This window comes from Schistocerca piceifrons, chromosome 2, assembly GCF_021461385.2.
Source record: "Schistocerca piceifrons isolate TAMUIC-IGC-003096 chromosome 2, iqSchPice1.1, whole genome shotgun sequence".
NCBI classification, from domain to species: Eukaryota; Metazoa; Arthropoda; class Insecta; order Orthoptera; family Acrididae; genus Schistocerca; species Schistocerca piceifrons.
Genome location: NC_060139.1, coordinates 538,426,613 through 538,450,138, shown reverse-complemented (window position 1 = coordinate 538,450,138; position 23,526 = coordinate 538,426,613). Strand labels below are relative to the sequence as shown.

Below are 23,526 nucleotides of genomic sequence, written 5' to 3'. Positions count from 1 at the left end.
TGGGGTAAGATAAACCTGTGACAGGGTCGGTGTATGAAGTGCTGGGATATGATTCTTGTGGCAAGGAGTTGGCATAGGGATGGACTAGGATGCTGGGTGTAGTTGAATTGGCGTAAGTTAATCCCTGACAGGGGCTGAGTGTGGCAGCTTCACGGATCTACCTCAACCAATAACTTGACACTATTTTGTAAACATCTCTATGGCAAAGCCTCCTATTGTCATAGCTCTATACACAGCTGCTGTTTCAGCCTGCAGCTGTTAGCACTTCGCAGCTGAAAGCTGACAACATCAGTACGAGCCGTCGGGATCTTCTTATGCCATCTCAACTACAGGCTGAGTTGGTGACAGAACACAAATTTAGTAGGGGTGAGAAGGATGTCCTTCATTTCAGGGCATGTGAAATATAACAGCCTGATGAAGGACGTGGTTCAGCTGTTCCAGCCCAATGTGTGATATTATTGGGTGATGAGAGGGGCACTAGGTCAAAGCTGATTCTTGAGGACGGTGACAGGATTGGTGGCGTTTGTGGATACCCACCTGTGAAGGCCTTTGGAAGACCTTCAGCCTACTGGGCAAGAGAGTTATCGTCCATGGGTGGCTAGTCTGTGTGGGAGGGATTTTTTTCATGTGGATGGGATGGAAGCCATTGAAATTCAGGTATTGTTGATGGTTAGTTGCTCTAATGTGGACAGAGATGTGAATCAAGCCATCAGAGAGGTGGAAGTCAATGTCCAGGAAGATCGAACGTTGGATTGAGGAGGACCAGATGAAGTGCGTGGGAAAGGGGTGTTAAGGTTGCGAAGGAATGAGGGTAAGGTGCCTTAGCCATGCAACCACAACATGAAGCTATTGTCAATGAACCAGAACCAGACTAGGGGCTGGTAATTTAGAGAGGCTAGGAAGGGTCCCTCGAGATGGCTCAAACAGATTAGCATATGAGGGTGCCCTGCAGTTGCCCTTGACTTATAACTTCCCTTCGGACAGAAAAGTAGTTGTGAGCCTGGACATAGTTGGTAAGGTGTATAAGGAATGAGGAAGTGGGTTTGGAGTCCAAACGCTGTTGGGACGGGTAGTGTTCGATAGTGTCAAAGCAAGGGGTATGAGGGATGTCTGTGTATAGAGAATTGGCATCAACAATTATGAGTAGGGATCCAGGAGGTAAAGGGGTGGGGATGACAGAGGTCGGAGAAGGATATGATTAGTATCTTTGAAGTGCAACGATAGGTTCTGGGCAATTGGTTGGAAGTGTTGGTCAATGAGAATGGAAATTCTTTCAGTGGGCAGCTACAATGGTGCATCCAAGATTATTGGGTGGGAATTTTGGTGAGCATGTTGACAGTGGGTGTGCAGGATGTTGTTGGGGTGAGGAGGGAGATGGACTCAGGGGAGAGGTTCTGGGAAGGGCCCATGGATTACAATAAGGACTGGAGGTTATATTGGGGTTCTGGAATGGGATAACTATGGAAGGGCTTGTAGGTGGCAAAATACAATGTTCCATTAAAAATATACTACAGGAAATCATAGGGGTCCCATCATCATAAATGTTGACATTAAAAAGGGTTCTGCTTCTGAAAAAGATTGAGACACACTGTCGTACTTATATCAATAGATGACACTAATTGTATATCAATACATGGTACTAATTGTAAGTATGTGAAATGGGGCCTATAATGCAAACATGGCCTCTTTGCATCTGTGATTCATATGTTTCGAAAACCTATATAAAGTAAGAAGCTGATAAAATTACCCATAGTTTGAAAGCATGTGACTGGTGATGAAAGTGTTGATAAAAACAGTGAAAACTATTTATTTAAATGAAGATCCAGAAAGAAGCAAATCACAGAATTTTTTGACAACAAAGAAGCAGATTGTGGTACACTATCAAAAAAATTGTTACACTAAAATGACAAAATGAGCTCAACTTAGGAAAGATGAGTGAAAAACTGTGGCCATGTAGCTAATAAATCCTAATACTCAAATTTACAACATTAACCCTACTGTTCTGTTTGGGTCTACAAAACCCAAAATTATAACTTTTGTTTCTCATCATTTAAATACCAAGGTAAGTTTATGAAATTCGGTGACTTTGGGCAAAAATGTATAAGCAACACACATATGAAAATACTATAAAATATTTTACGTAGTTTGGACATACTCCACAGTGAAATGTGTGACGTTCAAGTCATAATGACCCAACATAAATATGCTGAATTATTTGAATCTTTACTGTTTCTGCTCAATTTGAATTGTGACAACACCACAATCGGATCAGTGACTCAGCAAGAAGAATTAGAAAATTCCTTCACAGATGATGGAACACTTTCCAATCTTCCAGTGTCACATCAGTAATGCATCTGAAAGCACATGTTCTGAAGACAGTGACAACACTAAAAACTGTATAAAATCATGTACAGTCTTTTCTTTCTACTAATGGGAATATGGAATGGCAGTTACACCTACCAGCATAACATGACCGCCTATCAGCTTAAAATGTCATCAAGAGTACCCCAAGAGTTACCAGGTACCGAACCGGCTGAATAAGTGATGTAAGAAGTTCGTTTGAAGTAGCATTTTGTACGGTGCTTCAAAATGAAACTACAGATATATTGAGCACTGAGGGGCAGCGAGTATATGGTCGACAACTGACTAATATTGATGATTCTGTTTTTTCATGTGTACTTATGACTACTATATATAGGGGTAATGCAGGAGTAGGTTTAATAATGAATAAAAAAATAGGAGTGCGGGTTAGCTACTACAAACAGCATAGTGAACGCATTATTGTGGCCAAGATAGACACAAAGCCCATGCCTACTACAGTAGTACAAGTTTATATGCCAACTAGCTCTGCAGATGATGATGAAATAGATGAAATGTATGACGAGATAAAAGAAATTATTCAGGTAGTGAAGGGAGACGGAAATTTAATAGTCATGGGTGACTGGAATTCGTCAGTAGGAAAAGGGAAAGAAGGAAACATAGTAGGTGAATATGGATTGGGGGGGAAGGAATGAAAGAGGAAGCCGCCTTGTAGAATTTTGCACAGAGCATAACTTAATCATAGCTAACACTTGGTTCAAGAATCATAAAAGAAGGTTGTATACCTGGAAGAATCCTGGAGATACTAAAAGGTATCAGATAGATTATATAATGGTAAGACAGAGATTTAGGAACCAGGTTTTAAATTCTAAGACATTTCCAGGGGTAGATGTGGATTCTGACCACAATCTATTGGTTATGAACTGCAGATTGAAACTGAAGAAACTGCAAAAAGGTGGGAATTTAAGGAGATGGGACCTAGATAAACTGAAAGAACCAGAGGTTGTAGAGAGTTTCAGGGAGTGCATAAGCGAACAATTGGCAGGAATGGGGGAAATAAATACAGTAGAAGAAGAATGGGTAGCTCTGAGGGATGAAGTAGTGAAGGCAGCAGACGATCGAGTAGGTAAAAAGACGAGGGCTAATAGAAATCCTTGGGTAACAGAAGAAATATTGAATTTAATTGATGAAAGGAGAAAATATAAAAATGCAGTAAATGAAGCAGGCAAAAAGGAATACAAACGTCTCAAAAATGTTATCGACCGGAAGTGCAAAATGGCTAAGCAGGGATGGCTAGAGGACAAATGTAAGGATGTAGAGGCTTGTCTCACTAGGGGTATGATAGATACTGCCTACAGGAAAATTAAAGAGACCTTTGGAGAGAAGAGAACCACTTGTGTGGATATCAAGAGCTCAGATGGCAACCCAGTTCTAAGCAAAGAAGGGAAGGCAGAAAGGTGGAAGGAGTATATAGAGGGTCTATACAAGGGCGATGTACTTGAGGACAATATTATGGAAATGGAAGAGGATGTAGATGAAGACGAAATGGGAGATAAGATACTGCGTGAAGAGTTTGACAGAGCACTGAAAGACCTGAGTCAAAACAAGGCCCCGAGAGTAGACAACATTCCATTAGAACTACTGATGGCCTCGGGAGAGTAAGTCATGACAAAACTCTACCATCTGGTGAGCACGATGTATGAGACAGGCGAAATACCCTCAGACTTCAAGAAGAATATAATAATTCCAATCCCAAAGAAAGCAGGTGTTGACAGATGTGAAAATTACCGAACTATCAGTTTAATAAGTCACAGCTGCAAAATACTAACGCAAATTCTTTACAGACGAATGGAAAAACTGGTAGAAGCCGACCTTGGGAAAGATCAGTTTGGATTCCGTAGAAATGTTGGAACACGTGAGGCAATACTGACCTTACGACTTATCTTAGAAGAAAGATTAAGAAAAGGCAAACCTACGTTTCTAGCATTTGTTGACTTAGAGAAAGCTTTTGACAATGTTAACTGGAATACTCTGTTTCAAATTCTGAAGGTGGCAGGGGTAAAATACAGGGAGCGAAAGGCTATTTACAATTTGCGCAGAAACCAGATGGCAGTTATAAGAGTCGAGGGGCATGAAAGGGAAGCAGTGGTTGGGAAAGGAGTGAGACAGGGTTGTAGCCTCTCCCCGATGTTATTCAATCTGTATATTGAGCAAGCAGTAAAGGAAACAAAAGAAAAATTTGGAGTAGGTATTAAAATTCATGGAGAAGAAATAAAAACTTTGAGGTTCGCCGATGACATTGTAATTCTGTCAGAGACAGCAAAGGACTTGGAAGAGCAGTTGAACGGAATGGACAGTGTCTTGAAAGGAGGATATAAGATGAACATCCACAAAAGCAAAACAAGGATAATGGAATGTAGTCAAATTAAGTCGGATGATGCTGAGGGAATTAGATTAGGAAATGAGACACTTAAAGTAGTAAAGGAGTTTTGCTATTTAGGGAGTAAAATAACTGATGATGGTCGAAGTAGAGAGGATATAAAATGTAGACTGGCAATGGCAAGGAAAGCGTTTCTCAAGAAGCGAAATTTGTTAACATCGAGTATAGATTTAAGTGTCAGGAAGTCGTTTCTGAAAGTATTTGTATGAAGTGTAGCCATGTATGGAAGTGAAACATGGACGATAACTAGTTTGGACAAGAAGAGAATAGAAGCTTTCGAAATGTGGTGCTATAGAAGAATGCTGAAGATAAGGTGGGTAGATCACGTAACTAATGAGGAGGTATTGAATAGGATTGGGGAGAAGAGGAGTTTGTGGCACAACTTGACTAGAAGAAGGGATCGGTTGGTAGGACATGTTTTGAGGCATCGAGGGATCACAAATTTAGCATTGGAGGGCACCGTGGAGGGTAAAAATCGTAGAGGGAGACCAAGAGACGAATACACTAAGCAGATTCAGAAGGATGTAGGTTGCAGTAGGTACTGGGAGATGAAGAAGCTTGCACAGGATAGATTAGCATGGAGAGCTGCATCCAACCAGTCTCAGGACTGAAGACCACAACAACAACAACAACATGTGTACTTATGACTACTATTCCTTGTGGGCTTATTTCAACCACACGGGGGCTCTACAAAATGTTTGGTGATAAGGATACGGGGTGGAACATATTTCGAGCAACCATATTCAATAAAACATTCTGTAAGGGATTTTGTGTCCTGTGCTTTGATAAGAAATCCATTAGAGAGAAAATACGAGATATTTATAGAATTGTTGCAATTTGTAGTATTTTAGGGACATGGGTAGAAGTCCTTTCCAAACTCTGTACTGTATTTACCCAATTGTAAGATGAGGTTCTCTCCTAAATTCATATTTAAAAAAACAGGGTCATCTTATATTTGCAGATTAAAATATTACTGCTGAGGTCAACAATTTACATTGTTTAATGGAGTGATTTTTATTTACAGATGAAGCTTTGAATTTTGAGGTCACATGCAGATTTATTTTGAAGCATTTGGAAGGCAGGTCTAAACAAATGATATTCATAATACAGGTTCAAGATTTCTTGATACAACAATGTGCTTGATACAGTATTGACATTGCTTGAACAATCATGTGACATTTGACCCACATGGTGCTAGTGCAAGGGATACGCAAGAAACTATGAAATAGAAAGATGATGAAACTTACCAAACAAAAGCGCTGGCAGGTCGATAGACACACAAACAAACACAAACATACACACAAAATTCAAGCTTTCGCAACAAACTGTTGCCTCATCAGGAAAGAGGGAAGGAGAGGGAAAGACAAAAGGAAAGGAAGTGGGTGTTAAGGGAGAGGGTAAGGAGTCATTCCAATCCCGGGAGCGGAAAGACTTACCTTAGGGGGAGGAAAAAAGGACGGGTACACACACACACACACACACACACACACACACACACACACACACACAAGCAGACATATGTGTATGTGTGGATGGATGTAAGGTAAGTCTTTCCGCTCCCGGGACTGGAACGACTCCCCACCCTCTCCCCCAAAACCCACCTCCTTTCGTCCTTCCCTCTTTCCTAACGAGGCAACAGTCTGTTGCGAAAGCTTGAACCCTGTGTGCATGCATGTGTCCGCCTGTGCTTCCATCAACCCGCCAGCGCCCCTGCATGGTAAGTCACATCATCCTTGTTCTCAAATATATTTTTCCCATGTGGAACGTTTCCCTCTATTTTTTTATATATATATATATATATATATATATATATATATATATATATATATATATATATATATATATAATGAGGGAAACATTCCACGTGGGAAAAATACATCCAAAAAGAAAGATGATGAAACCCACCAAACAAAAGCGCTGGCAGGTCGATAGACACACAAACAAACACAAACACACACACAAAATTCCAGCCCTCGCAACCAATGGTTGCCTCGTCAGGAAAGAGGGAAGGAGAAGGAAAGACAAAAGGATATGGGTTTTAAGGGAGAGGGCAAGGAGCCACTCCAATCCCGGGAGCGGAAAGACTCACCTTAGGGGGAAAAAAGGACAGGTATACACTCGCACACACACACACATATCCATCCACACATACACAGACACAAGCAGACATTTGTAAAGGCAAAGAGTTTGGGCAGAGATGTCAGTCGGGGCAGATGTACAGAGGCAAAGATGAAGTTGAAAGACAGGTGAGGTATGAGCGGCGGCAAATTGAAATTAGAAATTAGCGGAGATTGAGGCCTGGCGGATAGCGAGAAGAAAGGATATGCTGAAGGGCAAGTTCCCATCTCCGGAGTTCTGACAGGTTGGTGTTAGTGGGAAGTATCCAGATAACCCGGACGGTGTAACACTGTGCCAAGATGTGCTGGCCGTGCACCAAGGCATGTTTAGCCACAGGGTGATCCTCATTACCAACAAACACTATCTGCCTGTGTCCATTCATGCGAATGGACAGTTTGTTGCTGGTCATTCCCACATAGAACGCTTCACAGTGTAGGCAGGTCAGTTGGTAAATCACGTGGGTGTTTTCACACGTGGCTCTGCCTTTGATCGTGTACACCTTCCGGGTTACAGGACTGGAATAGGTGGTGGTGGGAGGGTGCATGGGACAGGTTTTACACCGGGGGCGGTTACAGGGGTAGGAGCCAGAGGGTAGGGAAGGTGGTTTGGGGATTTCATAGGGATGAACTAAGAGGTTGCGAAGGTTAGGTGGACGGCGGAAAGACACTCTTGGTGGAGTGGGGAGGATTTCATGAAGGATGGATCTCATTTCAGGGCAGGATTTGAGGAAGTCGTATCCCTGCTGGAGAGCCACATTCAGAATCTGATCCAGTCCCGGAAAGTATCCCGTCACAAGTGGGGCACTTTTGGGGTTCTTCTGTGGAAGGTTCCGGGTTTGAGGAGATGAGGATGTGGCTCTGGTTATTTGCTTCTGTACCAGGTCGGGAGGGTAGTTACGGGATGCAAAAGCTGTTTTCAGGTTGTTGGTGTACGATCAAAGGCAGAGCCACGTGTGAAAGCACCCACGTGATTTACCAACTGACCTGCCTACACTGTGAAGCGTTCTATGTGGGAATGACCAGCAACAAACTGTCCATTCACATGAATGGACACAGGCAGACAGTGTTTGTTGGTAATGAGGATCACCCTGTGGCTAAACATGCCTTGGTGCACGGCCAGCACATCTTGGCACAGTGTTACACCGTCCGGGTTATCTGGATACTTCCCACTAACACCAACCTGTCAGAACTCCGGAGATGGGAACTTGCCCTTCAGCATATCCTTTCTTCTCGCTATCCGCCAGGCCTCAATCTCCGCTAATTTCTAATTTCAATTTGCCGCCGCTCATACCTCACCTGTCTTTCAACTTCATCTTTGCCTCTGTACATCTGCCCTGACTGACATCTCTGCCCAAACTCTTGGCCTTTACAAATGTCTGCTTGTGTCTGTGTATGTGTGGATGGATATGTGTGTGTGTGCGAGTGTATACCTGTCCTTTTTTCCCCCTAAGGTGAGTCTTTCCGCTCCCGGGATTGGAGTGGCTCCTTGCCCTCTCCCTTAAAACCCATATCCTTTTGTCTTTCCTTCTCCTTCCCTCTTTCCTGACGAGGCAACCATTGGTTGCGAGGGCTGGAATTTTGTGTGTGTGTTTGTGTGTCTATCGACCTGCCAGCGCTTTTGTTTGGTGGGTTTCATCATCTTTCTTTTTGGATGTATTTTTCCCACGTGGAATGTTTCCCTCATTATATATATATATATATATATATATATATATATATATATATATATATATAAAAATAGAGGGAAACGTTCCACACGGGAAAAATATATTTGAGAACAAGGATGATGTGACTTACCATGCAGGGGCGCTGGCGGGTTGATGGAAGCACAGGCGGACACATGCATGCACACAGGGTTCAAGCTTTCGCAACAGACTGTTGCCTCGTTAGGAAAGAGGGAAGGACGAAAGGAGGTGGGTTTTGGGGGAGAGGGTGGGGAGTCGTTCCAGTCCCGGGAGCGGAAAGACTTACCTTACATCCATCCACACATACACATATGTCTGCTTGTGTGTGTGTGTGTGTGTGTGTGTGTGTGTGTGTGTGTACCCGTCCTTTTTTCCTCCCCCTAAGGTAAGTCTTTCCGCTCCCGGGATTGGAATGACTCCTTACCCTCTCCCTTAACACCCACTTCCTTTCCTTTTGTCTTTCCCTCTCCTTCCCTCTTTCCTGATGAGGCAACAGTTTGTTGCGAAAGCTTGAATTTTGTGTGTATGTTTGTGTTTGTTTGTGTGTCTATCGACCTGCCAGCGCTTTTGTTTGGTAAGTTTCATCATCTTTCTTTTTAGATATATTTTTCCCACGTGGAATGTTTCCCTCATTATATTATAAACTATGAAATAGACACTACAAAAACCTATTGTGCTGCTTAAAATGTGACAATTCAGTGAAAAACAGGAGGAAATAGCACTAAATTCTATTATCTTGCAAACTACTGTTGTATTTGAACAGATTTGCAATGCAAGTTCTCGAATACATTTAGTTACCACGACAAACATTAATGCTACTTTTTAAGTAAAGATAACATTCATTCATAAGCAGAAATGTCGTCCTTAAAAAAACATCACTTGATTCTGAACCAAAATCAATATCTTAACTGATTATGAGAGACTGTACTGATTTACCAAGTGGGTTGCAAACAGGAAATTCGGCTGCATATTAGAATACTGGGTAGAAATGTTACCTGCTTTAAGTAAGTTTTAAAACATGATGGAGAAAATTAATCCAGAATGAAATGTCCAACAAAAGAAATAATTCATATTACGTTGACTGTAACTGTTGTTAGAATAAATTACAGTGGAACACCAGTTGTGAATATACACACCTGGAAATGGAAAAAAGAACACATTGACACCGGTGTGTCAGACCCACCATACTTGCTCCGGACACTGCGAGAGGGCTGTACAAGCAATGATCACACGCACGGCACAGCGGACACACCAGGAACCGCGGTGTTGGCCGTCGAATGGCGCTAGCTGCGCAGCATTTGTGCACAGCCGCCGTCAGTGTCAGCCAGTTTGCCGTGGCATACGCAGCTCCATCGCAGTCTTTAACACTGGTAGCATGCCGCGACAGCGTGGACGTGAACCGTATGTGCAGTTGACGGACTTTGAGCGAGGGCGTATAGTGGGCATGCGGGAGGCCGGGTGGACGTACCGCTGAATTGCTCAACACGTGGGGCGTGAGGTCTCCACAGTACATGGATGTTGTCGCCAGTGGTCGGCGGAAGGTGCACGTGCCCGTCGACCTGGGACCGGACCGCAGCGACGCACGGATGCACGCCAAGACCGTAGGATCCTACGCAGTGCCGTAGGGGACCGCACCGCCACTTCCCAGCAAATTAGGGACACTGTTGCTCCTGGGGTATCGGCAAGGACAATTCGCAACCGTCTCCATGAGGCTGGGCTACGGTCCCGCACACCGTTAGGCCGTCTTCCGCTCACGCCCCAACATCGTGCAGCCCGCCTCCAGTGGTGTCGCGACAGGCGTGAATGGAGGGACGAATGGAGACGTGTCGTCTTCAGCGATGAGAGTCGCTTCTGCCTTGGTGCCAATGATGGTCGTATGCGTGTTTGGCGCCGTGCAGGTGAGCGCCACAATCAGGACTGCATACGACCGAGGCACACAGGGCCAACACCCGGCATCATGGTGTGGGAGCGATCTCCTGCACTGGCCGTACACCACTGGTGATCGTCGAGGGGGCACTGAATAGTGCACGGTACATCCAAACCGTCATCGAACCCATCGTTCTACCATTCCTAGACCGGCAAGGGAACGTGCTGTTCCAACAGGACAATGCACGTCCGCATGTATCCCGTGCCACCCAACGTGCTCTAGAAGGTGTAAGTCAACTACCCTGGCCAACAAGATCTCCGGATCTGTCCCCCATTGAGCACGTTTGGGACTGGATGAAGCGTCGTCTCACGCGGTCTGCACGTCGAGCACGAACGCTGGTCCAACTGAGGCGCCAGGTGGAAATGGCATGGCAAGCCGTTCCACAGGACTACATCCAGCATCTCTACGATCGTCTCCATGGGAGAACAGCAGCCTGCATTGCTGCGAAAGGTGGATATACAGTGTACTAGTGCCGACATTGTGCATGCTCTGTTGCCTGTGTCTATGTGCCTGTGGTTCTGTCAGTGTGATCATGTGATGTATCTGACCCCAGGAATGTGTCAATAAAGTTTCCCCTTCCTGGGACAATGAATTCACGGTGTTCTTATTTCAATTTCCAGGAGTGTAGTATCATCAGACGTCAGTAAATCACAGGACAAGTGAAAGTTCGAGAATTGGAATGAATGGCGATTGTGATCTATTTTTGTATTAGCTGCTGTTGTTACACATGACTTGCACCCTAGTAGATACTGCAGTCCATGTTTCACAATTGCTCCAGCATAGCACTACAGAAGGGTTGGAGAAAGAATGGTAATACCAGCTCGGTTAAGAAGTGCAGGGAGGGAAGTGGTGTGTGGGCAGTAAACTACATCATGTTGCCAACCATGAGAATCTATACCGCGTACTTTGGCTGTTTAGGAAGATTATGTTTAAACTGCAGTTTGCCTGAATCCATTTGTAGTCAGAACTGAACTGACTTTAAAATTGGACAAATACTCAATGATAGTATTCATTTCTGCAGGAGACTGTAAAAGTCTACATAGAGACCATTGGCTTACTTAATTGTTTTGTGCTACCATGTTATTGACTTTCACCATAACATATGACAGGAATGAAAGAGGGTGTGTCAGCCCATCCCAGTCACTAGTTCTACACAGCCAGTGCGAGAGCAGTGGGTGGACGATATTTTTCGAAGTAAGTGACATAGTAACATTATCAATCAGTATAGAAGCAAAATCCAAATGTATTTGAATAAAAACAGCTGTGTTTTCAGGTCCCACGGTAACTGCAACCTTAGAAATAGCAACTAAACACTTGGGAAGACAAAGATACAAATTTCACAGCTGTACCATTAGGATGATGATTAAAAATAGTGACATCACAGGATTAGTAAGTAAAAAATGTAGAAAATAAAGTGGTCTGCAAAGTAATGCAAACCATTTCTTTTGGGATCAAAATATGGACTCTATGTGATAACAAATCTTCATACATACTGAAAAACCCTAACTTATACAGGAAAGGAGAGTGGAGTGGAAGGGCAACAGAAAAAAAGAGTAGGGGAATAAGTGACCTTGCTACTCTCACTTTCTGGGTTGCGAGGTCAGAGTATCACACATGACAATTTTTCTACGTCATGTTATTTGGGACAGTTTCTCCTGAAAATGAGACTAACAATTTGGGGTACTACATGGAAACATAAAGCAGAGTTTCTACAAAACATGAACAACAAGGAGGTTCATAGCTGTTCATTTTGCTTCATAAATGACACTGCCGTGGTCAGTTATTTTAACAGAAATAAGGATGTTGTACTGCTGAGCACATTCCACCATGATGAATCCAGTGACAGGACTGATAAGAAGCCAAAAATTATTTCAGCTCATCATCATCAAATTGTCATCTTTGCCTGTTATGGTACCCATCGCTTCCTAAGTTTCTCTGAGTAGTTCTCCCAACTGGCTTAAATCTTACATGAATTTTAAAATCCTATATGAAAATGCAATCATTTTCCACACACTATTCTGAGATGTTCATTCCAGTTCCTCTTATTTTTCTTGTTAAATGATTGAGGATAATAAATATATTCAGTATTTTCCTAATTTCCTGATTTCGAACTCTGTCAGCTCTTGTGCAACCCTTTACTGCTCTCAGAAACCTCATCTCTGTTGCTTGTATGCAACTTTTTTGACATTTACTTTGAATTAGAATTAAGCTAAAATGGGCTGTCAGCATGCTAGATCAATTAACAGGTACATATACAAGCAAATACAAAACCAATAAGTAGGCCATGATGTTCCTGCTTACAATGCATATGTCTTGTTTTTCAGACCAGACCTACTAAACATGCATGCTCAAGTTATGTCCAGTAAGCAATGACAATAAAACAAATGTATTGCGCAGAAAATATAATAAACATGTTCGCAAAGTTAGAATATGAAAGTTAATGTTTTGAAAAATAGCTGCCTGTGCTGAAAACTGACTGTTGTTTCAAATTTACTCTATGAGAATATTGAAATAAGACATTTTCTTAAATAAAGTTCTGTGTATTATTATCATCATCATCATCAAAACAATGTAATATAACAATGTCAAGAACTGTGCAAAAATGAGTATTGGTGCAAGTTTTTGTCAGTATACAGTAGTGGAAATCAGTATAAACACATGGATTTTGTAAGAAAATTAAAATTGTCAGTTGGTTTAGTTGTGCACAGTGTGTGTGTAATAGTATGAAACCCTGTTGAATGGTATCGCATTTGATGTCAGTAATACAGTATACCAAGAACTCTGTATAAAATCAGTTGGCTCTGTGTGGTGTTTAGTGTGTGCATACATGCCTTTACTGCAGACAGGAGACAGACTTCAGTAGTGAAACCACATGTTGTGTTGAAGGAAATGGGACACTAACTGTCAAATGGCCAAGAAGTTGAATCAATCTCGAGTACAGTGTTGGTAATTTTGTTGGATTGGGCACACAATATGAACAACACAGAAAATATGAGCAATGTAGAAAATTATCAAAGGCATCAAAACAGTTACATCTGCACAAAGCAAGGGCCACAAATTGTTATTCTTTTCACCTTGCTACTAATTTACATTTGCCAGTAACTGCCAGATGTTTATGACAAATATATTGCATTCAAGGAACAACTGCAAAAACCTGCTCTAACACCCAAACAAACAGGCTAGATTGGAGTTGGCTGAAAACCATTATGTCACAAAATTCAGAATGGAATAAAGTGATCTTCAGTGATGAGAAGAAGTTTAATTTAGATGGGCCAGGTGGATTCCAATATCATTGGCATGATCTGAGAACAGACCAGCAGGTAACAATGAGCAGACAGAAATTTGGTGGTGGAACTATCATAATCTGTGCAGCCTTCTGTGCTACAGGTGAAGTGCACATTGCTTGGCTGAACAATATAATTAACTCTAATGAGTACACTGAGGTGTTCAGGACAGAACATAATAGAAAATGTAAGGATGTACAGGGCAAAAGTCTTAATGTTTCAACAAGATAATGCATCTGTGTCTTGTTTCTGTCACAACCAAAAAGTGGTTTGAAGATAAAGATATCAATTTCTTGTCCTGAGCTGCATGTAAGCCGAACATGAACCCTAAGAAAACCTTGGGGACTACTTGCAAGGCATGTTTATCACAATGGAAGGCAATATGAGGCCTTATGTGAGCTGAAAAAGAGTGATATGAGAAGAGTGGGGAGGTAATTAGGAAGAACCAAAGTTGGACGAAGTACTAACAATGCAATAACACAACAGGAAACAGCGAGTCTTTATACCAGTTTCAATCCAGGAAACTGGAAATTCATGTTATGAAAGAGACTATGTAATTCTGTCATGATTTATTATGTCTTATATGTATCTACTACCTTCATAATAAATTTGATATATGTATGCTTCAGACATTGTACTATTATTTTCATACGAATCCTGCCTTTATACCAATTTCTACTACTGTATTAATGTCAGGACATATTGACCCTACTAGTACCACTGTACAGTATAGTGATCAGGAAAGCAGGATTAAAGTGAACATAGATTTGCTAGTACTATGATGTCTGGAACAAAATCCTTAAAAAAATCCACATTACTTACAAATATCTGATGACATCTTATTTAAGCATAACTTCTCCACAAGCAAAATTCGTTCAAAATATTAGCTGAGGGTGTTGCCTACTGAGACAGTGGTAAAGTATGTTGGTTTCCTGTAACAAATGATAAGTTACAGGCATACTTCACTGTCATCATCTTCATGACCTATACTTCAAGGTAAATGGCTGAAGAGAGAAACAGCCGAGACATAAGGGTTGCCGAAATAATTACACTGAGAAGGTATTTCCACATTTTTGCTGGTTGGCCAGAAACAGTTACTTAAAATGTTTCACATAGTGTGTGTTCCACCCAAAAGTCTGTACTGGCCAAAAGGCAGATGAAATACAAGGACAGGCTTTCCCATTTCCTGTATAACCCATTAAAGATAGTCAGATCTGTTACTGATACATATAAATTAATCTCTTTGTATTATGATTACTACTACAATGTGAAAATATGGGACAATGAGAAAGAAATAATGGCATGCTCATCAAAGTTCCAGCAAGCAAAGAGGTTGATTTGGAAATGTGTTGGGTGTGTTTGGGAATGAAGAACTAATCACAGGTATAACAGCTCTCCCAACTTGTTCACAAGGCTAGGTGGAAAAACACACATGGTAGGGACTGTACAGCCAGCAGGGGGAGGGGGGACATAGCTCAATCCAATGCAACTGCCTAAGGAGGGAAAACTAAGACAGGCCTTAGCCAAAAAATATTCTTGGTGTAGTATAGGCTGGTCAGAAATGTACACTCACTTTCTGAATTCTTAATTACACACAAGATATCCAAAGGTACAAAACAAAGACCAACAAAGCTCAACTTTAACTCTGCCATATATTACAATCAAAGAATGGGATGAGCTGACATGCAAGACCAGTATTTGTATCTTGGGCAAAACAATATTAACTTTCTTCTCTGTAAACTATCACAAAAATAATGTACCAAAGTAAAATGGGAAAGTAAAATAAGTAGAAAGATTTACATGTTCAGAAAACTAGATACAAGAATAAATCATATCACAACACAGTGGAGGGACAGGAGCATGTGGATGGACTGTGGATGAAGTTTTAAGATAATGGCTGAAGAAACACTGGATACATTTGGACCTAACAGAACAGTTCAGGATCAGAGGGACCATTCCATGGTGTACAGCATGTGTTTTTAAGAAAAAATATATGAAGAAACAGCAAGTACTGCACGAAAGAGGTTTAATAAAAACTGCTATTGATATAGATACGATGAATTAAATGTATTTGGCTGTGCAAATGGCAACAAGTGAAGCCTTCATCAACTATTGTAGCAGAATCTTAGCCAAAGACATCTCACAAAACTAAAAGAAATTCTGGTTATATGTAAAGGCTATCAAATAGCACTGTCCAGATACTCGTAAACGAAACAAATACTGAAATTGAGGACAGTAAAGTAAAAACATAAATGCTTAATTCTGTTTCCAAACACTGCTTTGTAAAGAAAATTCCAGAAGTACTGCCAAAGTTTAATTTTCATACTGCTACGAGGATAAGTGACATGGATATCAGTTCTCAGAGGCACTGGGCCCGATGAAATCTCTTATCAGATTTTATACAAAATTTGCAGCTGGGTCACCCCTTCTTTGAAGCATGAGATATAGTGCAGGCTGTTAGTAATAAACTGAGCCCAGCATCTGGAAGAAAAAGGTCATACCTGACTAGAAATGAGTAGCAGGAAGTGATCAATAAAACTACTATCCAGTATCACCGGCACCCATCTCTTGTAGAATCTTAGACACAATCTGAGCTCAAACATAATGAGCCATCTCTAACAGAATGGGCTCCTCCAGGGCAACCAACAAGGATTCTGAAAAAACTGGTCATGTGAGAACCAACTGGCACTTTTCTCACACGACATCCTGAAAGCCATGAATCAAGGCAGGTCAGATAGATGCAGTATTTCTTAACGTCTGTAAAGTACTTTACTTACTATCAATGTTTATTAATTAAATAACAACCATATGGGCGTATCAAACCAAATTTATATTGGATTTAGGATTTCTTGGAAGGGAAGATGCAGCACGTTTTCTTAGACGGAGCATAACTGACAAATGTAGAAGTACATGCACACCTCAGCCAGGGAAATGTCTTGCACCCCTTGTTGTTAATAGAATACATTAATGAGCTGACAAACAGCATTAACAGTAACCACAGACATTTTGCAAATTACACAGTAGGTTTTAATAAGCTTTTTGAAAGATGGCAACTCATTTTAAATGTTCAAAACTGAAAAACTGCACACTTTACAAAGAGAAAACATGTAATGTCCTATGACTACAATATCAATAATCACAATCAGAATCAGTCAACCGGAGTATAACTAATCTGTAGGGAAAAGCAATACGCTCTACTGTAGATAAGCAGGTGACAAACATCAATTCTACATCTGCATCTCTACTCTGCAAACCACCATGAGGTGTACGGCAGAGGGTACGTCCCATTGCATCAGTTATTAGGGTTTCTTCCTGTTCCATTCACGTATTAAGTGTGGGAAGAATGACTGATTGAATACCTCTGTGTGTGTGTGTGTGTGTGTGTGTGTGTGTGTGTGTGTGTGTGTGTGTGTGGTAACTATTCTAATCTTATCCTCACAAACCACATGTGAGTGATATGAAGGAAGTAGCTGTGTATTCCTAGAGTAACCGTTTGGACCCAGTTCTTAAGACTTCCTTAATATTTTTTGGGATAGTTTATGTCTGTCTTCAAGAGTCTGCCAGTTCAGTTCCTTCAGTATCTCTGTGACACCCTCTGATGCTGAACTTCTCTGTTGACGTTTAATATCCCCTGTTAGTCCTACCTAGTACGGGTCCCACACGCTTCAGCAATTTTCTACGGTGGTCACATGAGTGATCTGTAAGAAACCCATTTTGTAGGCTGATTGTACTTCCCCAGTGTCCTACAAATAAACCAAAGTCTACCACCTGCTTTACCAACTGAACCTATGTGACCATTCCATTTCATGTCCCTATACAGTGTTACACCCAGGTATTTGTATAAGTTTGCCAATTGCAACGGTGACTCACTTGTATTTTAGTTATAGAATACTACGTTTTTTCGTTTTGTGAAGTGCACAATTTTAAATTTCTGAACATTTAGAGAGCAAGTTGTCAAACTCTGCACCACATTCAAATATTATCAATTTATGCAGCTTCTTTCAGATAGTACTTCATTATAGATAGCTTCACAATCCACAAAAAGCCTGATTTTACTTTAATATTGTCTGCATGGTCATCAGTACATAACATGAACAACAAGGGTTCCAACACACTTCCCTGGGGCACACCTGAAGTTACTCCTCCATCTGACGATTACTCTCCATCCAAGATAACATGCTGTGTCTTCCCTGCCAAAAAGTTCTCAATCCAGTCACAAATTTCACTTGATACGCCATACGGTCATACTCCTGACAATAAGTGCAGGTGCGGTACAGAGTCAAATGCTTTTTGGCAATCAAGAAACATTGCATCTACTTGGTTTCCTTGATCCAAAGGTTCCAGTATGTCATGTGAGAGAAGTGTAAGTTGGGTTCCACATGACTGAAGTTTTTGAAATCCATGCTGGTTGGCATTTATGAGGTCATTCTGCTCAAGATACCTCACTATGTTTGAGTTCAGAATATGTCCTAAGATTCTACAACAAATTAATGACAAGGATTTTGGACAGAAGTTTCGTGGATCACTTCTACCACCCTTTTTGTAGATGGATGTGACTTGCATCTTCTTCCAAGAACTGGGCAGAGTTTTTTTCGACAGGGTGTATACACAGACAAGGAAAAAAAAATCCTGGCTTTTTCCCGGATTTCTCGGTTAAAAATACAGTTTCCCCTGGGTGAAAAAACACTTTTTAGATGTTAAATGACAGTAGATTTTTCCTCGGAACTGTGAATCTTAACAATCCCTCGAATGGTTATGTTCTTATACACGGCACTTTAAAAAAACAAAACTCTGGGAAAAAAATCATGTTTTGGAAAGATCTTTCATGGGCAGCAACATGTACGCTGCATATTTACGTATTACGAAAGTATAAATTCGAATTCCACCGAACACCTCATGTTACTTTCCGAACCATAGAAATCAGGATTGTGATGCACTTTTGTAAGCCAGTCATAGTTCACATCACGTGATCTCGCCAGCTGATGACAGAGGATATTGAGACCAAAGGACACGTAATGTACTCAGCCAATAGCAACATCACTGTTAAGTAGCGCGAATATACAAACAGGAAAAGTTATACATAGTGGTGCTACTAGAAAAGCAAAGATTTCACATATTGCAAGAGACGCTAAGATTTCATGTATAACGTTGATCTTTTTTGTGTGTGTTACACTTTAGGATATATAACACAAAGGTGCCAGCAAAATTTTTATTTGAGTCCAGTGACTTGTCCTTGAAGTTTTCAGTGACTTGTCCTTGAAGTTTTCCACAAATTAGTTACCAGAGAGGAGAGAGGACATCCCGTAGTACTACATCAATTTGCTCATAATAATGACATAGAGGTTTGATCTTCAGGGCTTGAAATTCTTCTAAATGGTTCGTCACCGAAGAGTTGATTTTTAAATGAGAGTGAAACGCTCTGTTATTTAAGAAATTCATTATACATTCTCGCACATAGTCCAACTTGCGTAAAAGGAAATTTAGTTTTGAAGTAACGCTTTTCAAACCACCATTCGCAATATTTTCCCGCGGCATGTTAGAAACAGGTTCGTTCCAATAGTTGTCAGAGAGAGCAGATAACAGGCGCCACTGCACTTGCACAGCTACAATGACACAGGAAGCCAGAAGTTCGTGTGTGTAAAACATTAAAAGATCTTACATTATGTCATAAAAGAAACAAGACATCAGAGGATACTCCAAAAGCATCGGAGTTTCGTGAACCATACTAAAATTGTGCACATTTAAATTGCATGCTTAAAGTGCACATTTGTATGTCTAGATTCCCAACGAAGTAGGCCTCGACCTGATGATATGCTTTCCAGTGCGGTTTTCCGGATGTAAGTTCGTCACATGTTTTGATACATGAGAAATAGTAATGTCGCTGTCTAATAGAGCAAAAGCTGTTAATACAAATAGTTTCCAAGATTGATGTGGTTTCTCGAACTGATTACACCTATTTTGTCACTGTCTGCTAGATACAACAAAATAGGCTTTCTAATATTGCAGCAATTGTAACACACATCAAATAAACGAGACTGTTTTGGCACAAATGGTCATTTTATAACACGACAGAATATAATTCACGAAGTACCAATATCAAATGCCTATTAGGCCTCCTACAAGCAAAAAGTCTTATGTTAGTTTCACATTTCATTCATACGCTCTAGTTTCTCAAGCACAATATCGAAACGTTATATAAGTTTGGAATCGTCATATTCTTCCATAATTTGTGTGATGTCTCTGTTTCTTCTCCTTCCTCATTCTAACAATCTTGTCATCACTAATTCTGGAACTATTCCTGCCACTGTCAAAACTTATTCGCTGGTTAACTTCACGAACCCTGCCAGAATCACCGGTTTAGTTATCTCGCAATTATTCTCTGGTTAGGCATTTTTACAAGTTCATACAACGCGTCTTCTGCGCTACTTCCAGAATCGAACTTACGCGACTGCTAACTGGGGACTGTGCAACTTACCGTTAGTAGTGTAGCAACTGACCAAAAATTTTCTGTCAAAATTTCATTTTCTTGGATACACCGAGGAGATAATACACGATCTTTCTTCCTGTTAGTTGTTTATTTCCATTCTGGTAGACTGAATCTATGGATTTCACTAGCAAGTGTAACAATGCTGGTCATTCGCAAACCCAATTAACCACATAATCAGACAGTGATTGGCATTTACCCGTTCGGCTTTACTCCGCTCAGCTCGTATAGCCCCATCCCCTTCTGCCTGCAGGAAAGTTTGTTTCTAGATACGACGAGGATTCCCCTGATATAGATGTCACATACACTATGCACGCACTCAAAAATAAACTTATGGTTCATTCAGAAACCAGCTTAGAATGTGTTCAAAAACCAATAGGGATGCATTTCAAAATCATACGAGTAATCGATGGAGCAACATGCGCTGAATGCTAGGCACTTCGTGAAACAAGATTTTTTCCCCCTCAGAATATGACCTCCCTCCCCCCCCCCCATAGATTTGGGCCTGGTGCACATGCGTGAATCTGGCAGGTTGGGCGCAGGAGTAAAATTTTTCCCGGTTGCTGCTTGCTGCGACTGCTTACACAGCCAAATACCACATTTCTGTAGCCAGAAGTGGGAGAAGGTACTACTCATCCACAACTCAACTGCGCATGATCACGCTCGTAGCAGCTCTCTATTTCATGTTTTATTGCTGCAGTATTATTCTGCAGTAGCAGGATACAGTAATATCCCTTGTTAGAGTATTAACTGACAACTAAAACTATGAAAAATTCATGGAATCCTAAAAATTCCCAGGTTTTTCCCAGATCTCCTGGGTCGTATACACCCTGTTTGAGGGATCTACAACAGATTGTATTTAGAAGAGGGAGGAACTCTAGCTGCAAATTCAGTATAGTCTCTGACAAGGATTCCATCAGGGCCTGGAGCTTTGTTCAGTTTTAAATAGTGGGACCATTACCATGCTCTCAAGGCTTCACTTATCTCTTAACAATATCGACAGGTTTACATTTTGGGCAGAGGTTGTTCCCCTGAAGGACATCTATGCAGAAAATGTTACAAGCAGTTTCCTACCATTGTGGGTTGCACATTTTTGAGTGCCACAACTTGTCTGCAGCAACAGAGGATGGAAGTTTGTACGTCAATTGTTCACTCACCTCATCTCACCTCACAAAGAACCTAAGTATATATCACATAGAGAACAAAGCTTACCAACCAGCATCAAATGGTGGTGTTTTGCTGAGGCACTGCAACATTGAGGCACCATTAAGACAGTGACTTTCAGATTACTGGGTTGACAACTTACCAAGAATCTTAATGGGTCCCCAAACTTATGTAATGCCCAGAACATAACACGACAGCTGCATGAATGACATACCACATGGGAACTGGACTTCTAGACGATTTCTTTGAAGTTACACCACAGGTGTGTGAGACTCGAACTTCCATTTTCAAGTTGAAGCAGCACATGACATCATTTAAACCAATAAATGTTCGATATCGTGCTGCATCTGTCTTCACGCATCCTAAACTTATGATTTTTCCCTTTTTCCATTTATTCATAAGACATGATGCACAGAGGAAACCTCTCCAACCAATTTACAATGGAACATATCTGGCACATTCACGCTCTGCAAAATGCTATCTTGATGAAATACCTCATGGTCAGGAGATAATCATCAACACATTTAAGCCAGCCTTCCTGCTGAATATCATCACATGTGCCAATTTCAAAACCAATGAGTTACACATTCTGGTCATACATTGCATTTCCCAAAGAAATACATCAATGTTACCGATGGGAGGGGGGGGAGGCAGTAGAACATGGTTGTGACTGATGCACAGTGAAATATAAACACTGTTGAAATTATATTGGAGTAACTAGTATTTTGTTTCTGTTTACCATTTCCATTTCAATGTGACTAAAAATATTTGTGAACTTCTTATAGTTTGTGTTTGTGGTGCTAAATAAGTAGTTATTTTAACAAGATCATAACACAGATATTCAGAAACCAACTGGAAGGTACTTTAACTATCAACTATCTAGCAAAATACTTCCTACTTCCTAAGTTTCAAGAATCACCATCAGGTGAGGAATCTAGCAATATACTACAATGCCCAAACATTGCCCACACAGGGACAACTGTAATTGACAAATCCTAGACATGATTTTATTCAAATAATGTATTTGTCAATTATAACTGAGCACATTTAAAATTTTTAGCAACAGCTGTGTATTTCCCACAAAGAGTATGTTAATTACATAATGTACAAAAGCATTTAAACAATTATTATTTCAATGCTCCGTATAGAAATAAAATGGAAAGTAGCCCTAATAAGTTTGACATGGGGAAGCAACCTCTGCCATGCAGTTCACTATTGCTTGCAAAGCATAGATGTAGACGGTCACATATAGAAAAATACGTTGAAATGTATCAAGATTTATTTCTACTTGGCACACACAGCAATGAGGATGCAAAAGCATACAGAGAACCCAAGAACCCATCAGAGAGAGAGAGAGAGAGAGAGAGAGAGAGAGAGAGAGAGAGAGAGAGAGAGAGAGAAGAAGAAGAATTTAACAGAGCCACTACTAACTATATTTGTCCTTTCTCATTGAAAACATGCAAAGCACACCATGTTACTTTACCTTCTCTGTTCAAATTGATAGAAATTATGTGTGTTCGTAGTTAAAACACCTGAAAGTATTGAGGATATATGACGGAGATGTTTCTGAAAATGCAGTAACTCTAATTTTCTTATAACTCAGAGTCTTCCTCATATTTGAGTAAGTGTTGACAGTACATCTTTACCACAACGAAACTGTTCAAAAGCATGAATAAATTTCATTTGCAACTTACAGTTTGCTTCCATTTCATTGTCTGCACCAATTCTTCATGGATAAGATAAGTGTCCTTTCCTCTTGCCTTCAGCTTCTTTGGGAGTTCATTCTGATACCTTGAAAATAAGACTGGAGTTGAATTGACAATTTCTTTCACATAAAGCAATATGAGGCCTACTGTAAATGTTTTAACAGAATGTTTCTGTAACATTTAGAATTTGTCAACAAATAATAACACTTTCATAGGTTTGTTTGAACATGAAAGTTTCTTTCCAAGTGTATCCCTATTAATTAGTGATGTCTGTAAACTAGTCCTCTTCATGGTTAGCACTCAGCATAAAAATGGGGACTATATATAAAATGGAATGCTTGCAGTTCAAAATGCATATCCCGAAGACTAGATTGTGGAACAGTATTCAGGAATCACCAAT

General features: G+C 40.8%; 1 protein-coding gene across 1 annotated transcript in view; it reads right to left on the bottom strand.

The window, feature by feature from the left end:
- The window catches only part of LOC124776372, a 60,708-nt gene that overhangs the window by 19,230 nt on the left and 17,952 nt on the right, over positions 1-23,526 (bottom strand). The window contains exon 2 of the mRNA XM_047251332.1: positions 23,115-23,211. Coding sequence (XP_047107288.1) covers positions 23,115-23,211 — 97 coding nt within the window. The remainder of the gene's footprint in view (positions 1-23,114; positions 23,212-23,526) is intronic.